Source organism: Cynara cardunculus (assembly GCF_001531365.2).
Source record: "Cynara cardunculus var. scolymus isolate 2C chromosome LG 12, CcrdV1, whole genome shotgun sequence".
Taxonomy (NCBI): Eukaryota; Viridiplantae; Streptophyta; class Magnoliopsida; order Asterales; family Asteraceae; genus Cynara; species Cynara cardunculus.
Window position 1 is genome coordinate 1,607,643 of NC_037539.1, and position 7,144 is coordinate 1,614,786.

A 7,144-nucleotide genomic window follows, 5' to 3' on the forward strand; every position below is an offset into this window, starting at 1 on the left:
AGAGAGAGAGAGAGAGAGAGAGAGAGAGAGAGAGAGAAATGGTTTCATTTACAAATCCAACTATTAGTACAAACCAATCTCAACTGTTCATTTAATCTAATGAATATCTAATTCAATAAATACCACGATTGTTTCATAATATTAAACATTGATCATAATAAATGAAATATGATAATTTTCTATAAATATCCAAATTTTAATAAATAAACTCTTATTATTTCTATACACATCTCAATTAATTGGTTTTTATTATTTGTACTAATGGTTAAGTTTGTAAAATATCGCGTGTATATATATATATACCTTTTTTAAAAAACTATTTAAATCATTATATCACTAAAAACCAATGAATCATTTGTTATTTTATATATTTTTTTTATCTATTACTAGAATTTGACGTAATAATTAACATATATTTGTTTTAGAACAACTTAATTCATAATATAAACCTGTTTATAAAACAAAAATTACATGTGGAAAAAATTCACGTAATAAATTAAATACATATGAAATATTTGATTGTTATTGAAAAGATTTTATTTACCACATGATATCAATTCGAATATTTTGTTGGTGATATTAATTTATATGTCCATTTTTTGTAACTAAAAAAGAAATTAAATATAAAAATTCTGGTAAAATGAAAATCTCCCGTCGTTTAAGTGTTCGGTGGAAGAGTTCGTTCGATCTGTGATACCGGCGAATCGACGAATCTCGCTGGATCTCTGGATCGGTGCTGATGGAGTTTCATGGCGTCGCTCTCCGCCGTGTTTTGGAGCTAGTATTCTGCATCACCGGTATTTGGTCGGCTTATATATATCAAGGCGTTCTTCAAGAGACCGTGTAAGGCTTAATTAATTTCTAGCTATGATCTCTTAATTTCTTCTGTTGATTTAATGTATTATGGTGATCTATCTGAGTGGTTCGTACTGTTAACATTTAATGAAGTTTTGAATTTATAACTTGTAACAATTGAATTGTAATGATTGGTGTTTAATTTCCATGGAGTTTTTGAAAGTAATGCAGTCAAGTAGGTTTAACCTACTTTTGGTTGAATTTATGTTAGCCGCTGGTGATTTGTTACAATTGAAGTATAGAATGATCATTACATCATATGATGCTAATTTTACGATCTACTGGAAGTATTATATAATCTGTTGTTACTCTAAATTTATGATTGATGGCTTCAAAATGAACATATGGGAATTGCAAGGCTATGTTGAGTTATGAGTTATGACAATGGCAGGGTTTGGGTTTCTTGAGTGAAGTAACTCCGGCAAATGTCTTTGTAATACTAATGATCATCCTATACTTCATTTGTAACAATGCACCAGCTGCTAACATAAGTTCATTGTTAGTTTTAGCCAAAAGTTGGTTAAACCTACTTGAATCGAATGCATTACTTTTCAAAAACTTAATGGAGATAAAACATAAATCATTACAATTCAATTGTTACAAGTTATAGATTCAAAACTTCATTAAATGTTAAAAGTATGAACTAATTCGTGAACCTTGTGATATAAATTATAATCCTAGCAGGCTAGCTACCCCATGGATGTAGGCAAATTGCTCAGCCATGTAACACTGTGTACTATTTTTGCTTTGGGGGTTATTGTGTTTGCGTGAGAGTGTGGTCATGAATTCTCACAGTAGCTTGCTTTACTTTTGTCTTTTAGAGTAATAAAACTTGTTTACAGGTCTTTGAAAACATGATAGAGGTTTTTATTTTCTTTTGCTTAATATTAGTCTTTATTACTGTTTGCCAGGTCTACAAAGAGATTTGGCCCTAATAAGGAGAGGTTTGAACATTTGGCATTCTTAAACTTGGCACAGAGTGTTGTTTGTTTACAATGGTCATTCATGAGTGAGTATTTCTTGTGTTTGTTTATTTTCTTTTCTTCTTATGATTTGAAGGTTGAGTGACTCACATTTGTAGCCTTTAGTCTTTTAAAGCTCAATTTAGTTACCAAAATCGCAAAAAATGAACAATATGCATGATTTTTTTTTTAACATTTCCCCCTGCAACTGCAACGACTTCTTTCAAAGCTAGGGCCTGTTTGTTAACAGCTTAATAAGCTTAATGGGACTCGCAGCTTATTCGGTCAGCTAAACATGACTATTTGGTAGTGGTTTAGTGATATAGAAAGTGGCTTATTCGGTAAGCTTATAGGGGGGAGCTTTATGCTGAAAGTCAAGTATTTTCCAAACTTGCCCCTTCCAATTAAAAAACACGCTCTTTCCATATATGAAAAAACTCTCCCAATCTATACAGACAAATTAATTCATACAATCAACTTTATTCATACAAAACTTAATGGAAAACCAACCAACTAACCCCTTAAGTACAAGCTTATAGTTGCTCATTTTTTCCAAGCATGGAGTTTTTCTGATATTTCTACAACTATGATGCTCTTTTCTTTATGAAAACTAAAGTCAGACACATGGTTACAAATGTTGGTCACTCTGTCTTAGATAATTAATATACTGACAGTTTCTGCTTATTGGATAGTGATAAAGCTTTGGGGTCATGGTCGTGGTGGTCGTGCCCCGTGGTGGAGTTATTGGAGTGCTGGAATTACAAATACCATCGGCCCAGCTATGGGGATTGAAGCTCTAAAATATATCAGTTATCCTGCTCAGGTACACATGTTATCCATTTATGACAAGTCTTCTATCAGTACATTGATTCAAGTTTCAACAGTATAAGAAATTAAGTGCTCTTGTAACAAATGCATTTATTTTTTGACAGTCTTTAGTCTGTTAAAGGCCAGTGGAACACTACTATAATATACATCCAGCTGGGCTTGTTCAAGTGGTTGAGATTTTCTCAGCATAGCTAGCCTCGAGGTCCCGAGTTACCCTTAGGTATTGCTGAGTGAATTTCCAAGGGGTCCTGGTTCTGCATTCAAATCTCGCACAGAAGAAGTCCTTTGAATAAGACTCCACACTGCTTGTTTTTAGTGCTGAAACAGCCGTGGTTTTTGATCACTGATCAGATCTGAGTGAAACATTCGTAAAATTTTAAAACCGGGAGGAAAACTAGAACTAGTGTTTTGCTTTGAAAATGTTTTTCAGCTTGCATCATGTGATATCATAATATCATATATCCTAGCATGAGAGAAATGAATTTGTGCAGACCATTTCAATTAGCTTTATGATGTTTTTAATTGGGTTATAAATTTGTTCTTGTTCCAGACAAAATTCCATATTAATTGTCTTTCTATTTTCCATGGTTTCTAATCTTTTCCTTTAAAGAAAATGTAATACATAAGTCACTTCTGGTATTCACCTTTCCATTTTCACTTGCAGGTCCTGGCAAAATCCTCAAAAATGATTCCAGGTGAGTTGTAGCTTGATTTGGAATGACCATTTACTGCATTAACAAAGTTTCAATTTACGAAACTAATCGAGCAAGCAATTGCATTATGTTATTAGTTAATTGTTTTTACTGGTCCTCTCAAATATGGTTCTTTTGCTTGCACCTGCACCCTCAACCCCTAAAATTGGCAAGAGATTACTGTTGTAAATTGTAATCAAGTGATCAATATTTGTGATTATTGTATTTGGGTGTTTACAACTACAATCGCGTTTTTGAAAACTAAAGTCAAGTATAATGGTTATAAATGTTAATCACTTCTCTGATTTAACACTATTCTCGCCAATCGCCATCCTCTTCCACATGCACACAGATCATTCCGGTACCATGATTACAAATGTTAATCACTCTTAAAAATTGTCTGTATACAGTGATGCTGATGGGGACGCTTGTTTATGGTATTAGATACACTTTTCCGGAGTATCTTTGCAGCCTCCTTGTTGCTGGCGGGGTGTCCATCTTTGCATTGGCAAAGGTGAATATTTCATTGGATTCGAGGGAAACGTCATTATAGTGAATGTTCCCCTATTTATCGTTCTTAGTTTACCCCTGCATCAATTTCTTTACTATGTTGCATATGCAAATCAGTTTCACTTCCATTTTCACCGAATGTAATGCCTTTATTTCACCCAGACTAGCTCGAAGACCATAAACAAGCTGGCGAATCCTAATGCTCCACTCGGATATGGACTTTGTTTTCTGAACTTGGTGTTCGATGGTTTCACAAATGCCACACAAGATTCAATCTCAGCAAGGTACTCTTTCAATAAACTTTTATATTTCCATCCAGCATTAAAACTAAACCCTCTCCAAATTATTCAGAAACTCTTCAAAATTTTCATCAAACATTTTCTATGGTCATTTGGTAAAAATTGACCTGGTAAATGCGTCTTCATGGAAACTACCTTTTTACCCTTTGACTTAGAGGACGGGGCTGCATGCATGATACATCCCACCCCCAATAGGACTATTTAGCTCAACCACCTTCTCCGGAAGCTCCTTTGCAGAATAACCCTTTAGTATATTTCTATTTTTTTAACGGGAGAAGACTGTTTTAAATGAGGGCAGGTTGTTTTGAATCTGGCGCAGGTCAGGTAAAAAGATTTTTGAGTAAATTAGGTTTTTAGTCCCTGTGGTTTTTTAAAATTTGTAATTTTCGTCTGTGTGATTTAGAAATTGTGTTTTTAGTCCCTATGGTTTGTAATTGATTGTTATTTGTAGGGGTGCTCACGGCCCGGGTTGATCGGTTTGGAGCCGTTTTAACAACTCAACCCAATGTTGGCGGTTTGAAAATTCTCAACCCAACCCAACCCAACCCAACCCAAACAAAAGTTCAACCCAACCCAACCCGTTCGGGTTGATCGGGTTGTGTTTAAACAATGTAAAATCACATAAAAATAAAGGAAACTTTCCTTTGAAATACGACCGACCATTCAAGATAATATGCAAGTTCATCAAATATTTAGATATTACAATAAAAATGTTTAAGCCAAATGATAATACATCAATCAACAACAATAGTTTTAGACATTTCCAACACCGATGCTTTCGCTTTCTTGACGTTGAGGTTGGTCATGTCATGATTGTCATCTACAATTCAAAGCTAAAGTTAAGGTCGGGTTTATCGGGTTGTCGGGTTGGTCGGGTTTTTTTGGGCCTGACCCGATTCCAACCCAATAAGGTCGGGTTGGATAATATTTTTATCGATCATGCATCGGGTTACCTTGGGTTGGGTTTTTTTTTTAAAATTCAGGTTGGGTTGGTCGGGTTCATCGGGTTCATCGGGTTTTTGAGCACCCCTAGTTATTTGTATCTTATGATTTACAAATTATTGTTGTTTTGGTCCCTATAGTTTATAACTTTTTACTATTTCTTTGTACTTTAAAGGTAGGAATTAATCCAATGACTAAATAACAATAAATTGTAAACTGTAAGAATGAAAATTACAATTTCTAAACCATAGAGTCGAAAATTGAAATTATTAACAAACCACAGGGACAAAAATTGTGATTACCTCAATATTTTGTGTTCATGTTTTTAATTGGAAACTCATTTTATCTTCGTTTATCCAAAGCACCCACCTGCCTCTGGTGGGTTAGAACATCTCCAAAAGTTTTTCAAAATGGAGAATCAAAGTTAAAGATCTTTAAAAAAAATGCATTTACCTCCAACAAATTCTTTATTTTGGAGATTATATCATTAATTATATTATTAAATGATTTTATACATTTAATTAAATATTATTTATGTCTCATAAACATTTCATTTCAAGGTTTCTTATTGATGAAATATGATAAAAGATCATCACTCTCATGGTAATCATTTTTGAAGAGTTCTCTAAAAATTTGGAGAAATTTACACCATCTCTCCTACTTTCTCCATTTTGGGAATCCTTGGAGCAAAAAATTGCCCAAATCCCCATTTTCTTCATTTCACATAAATTGTTGGAGATGCTCTTATATTAGATTAGTTCAATTTTGGTGGTTTTAATCTTATAAATGCATTTGTGTATTGTTTTAGGTACCCAAAAACAAATGCATGGGATATGATGTTAGGAATGAACTTATGGGGTACCATTTACAACTTGGTTTTCATGTTTGGTTTGCCTCAAGCAAGTGGATACCAAGCAGTTCAATTCTGCAAACAACACCCTGAAGCAGCCTCGGATATTTTATACTTTTGTTTATGTGGCGCTGTCGGTCAAAACTTCATATTCTTTACCATTAGCCGGTTTGGTTCGTTAACTAACACCACCATCACCACGACTCGAAAGTTTGTCAGTATCGTGGTTTCATCACTTCTTAGCGGAAATCCCTTATCACAAAAGCAATGGGGGAGTGTTGCCATGGTGTTCAGCGGGTTATCATACCAGATTTTCCTTAAACGGAAGAAACCAAAGCGGATGAAGAAGAAGAAGAGGAAGACCGGTTGATAAAAACATTGCTGGTCTAAACTCCATTTTTAGGTACGCCATTTTTTCGGTAGCTAGTTAGAATATTTTGAATCCTATAGATGCATTAGTTCATTATTTAGTAGAAGGGTTGGGTTTCGGTGAGAATGGTAAGAAGGGACCTCCACCCTTGGATCAACTCTAAAAAGATTTACTGAGATGCACCGGATCAGTTCCTGTATCAAACGCAATTCATGGGATGGGGTGAGATTAAAAGTGATCAAGGACCCAAATCTCTTCTTACTCTTCTCACATTAACTCCTATTCTCACACGATTCTTCGTCTTTTAGTAGAAAAATGAAAAAAAGATCCATTAAAATTGTTCATAACATTCCCTTGATGGAGAGAGTAATAGGACACTTAGAGCAATAATGCTATAACTAACTAGTTCCCACTCCCATTTTTAACCTTATTATCATATGGTGATCGTTGGAATCTCAAGTTTATAGGGGATGTATTTTGAATGTAGATGTGTTTTTATGTGTTTCTGTTTCTGGTGACAGTTAAATTTTGTATTTTTTAGATTACTGTTTGAGTAGATTACGTTTTTTTGTCCCTGTTGTTTATTAAAATATATGATTATCGTCCTTATGGTTTGTAAACCATTATTATTCGTTCTTTTGGTTTACAATTTATTGTTGTTTCGGTCCATAAGGACAAAAATCATAATTTCTAAACCACAGGGACAAAAGTGGTAATTCACTCTTACTATTTTCTTCAAGTTCAAAGTATTGTATATATAATTGTTTTCATAAGTTACTTCTAAAGTATATATATATATATATATATATATATATATAGTTGCACTCAAAAAAACT

The 7,144-nt window shown here is 33.9% G+C and overlaps 1 protein-coding gene across 2 annotated transcripts; it reads left to right on the forward strand.

Moving 5' to 3' along the window:
- Positions 1 to 702: 702 nt before the first annotated feature.
- On the forward strand, positions 703 to 6,906 carry LOC112522715 (UDP-galactose/UDP-glucose transporter 3-like). 2 transcript variants are annotated; one of them, XM_025132013.1, is made up of 8 exons: positions 703 to 843; positions 1,767 to 1,864; positions 2,510 to 2,640; positions 3,310 to 3,340; positions 3,748 to 3,851; positions 4,010 to 4,131; positions 5,897 to 6,341; positions 6,850 to 6,906. In XM_025132013.1, exons 1-7 carry the CDS (start codon positions 740 to 742, stop codon positions 6,306 to 6,308), a joined length of 1,002 nt encoding a protein of 333 aa, XP_024987781.1. In that variant the 5' UTR covers positions 703 to 739; the 3' UTR covers positions 6,309 to 6,341; positions 6,850 to 6,906. The 2 variants fall into 2 exon arrangements, with proteins under 2 accessions (XP_024987781.1, XP_024987779.1); XM_025132011.1 differs by lacking the exon at positions 6,850 to 6,906 and having other exon boundaries at positions 5,897 to 6,780.
- The last annotated feature ends 238 nt before the right edge of the window (positions 6,907 to 7,144 follow it).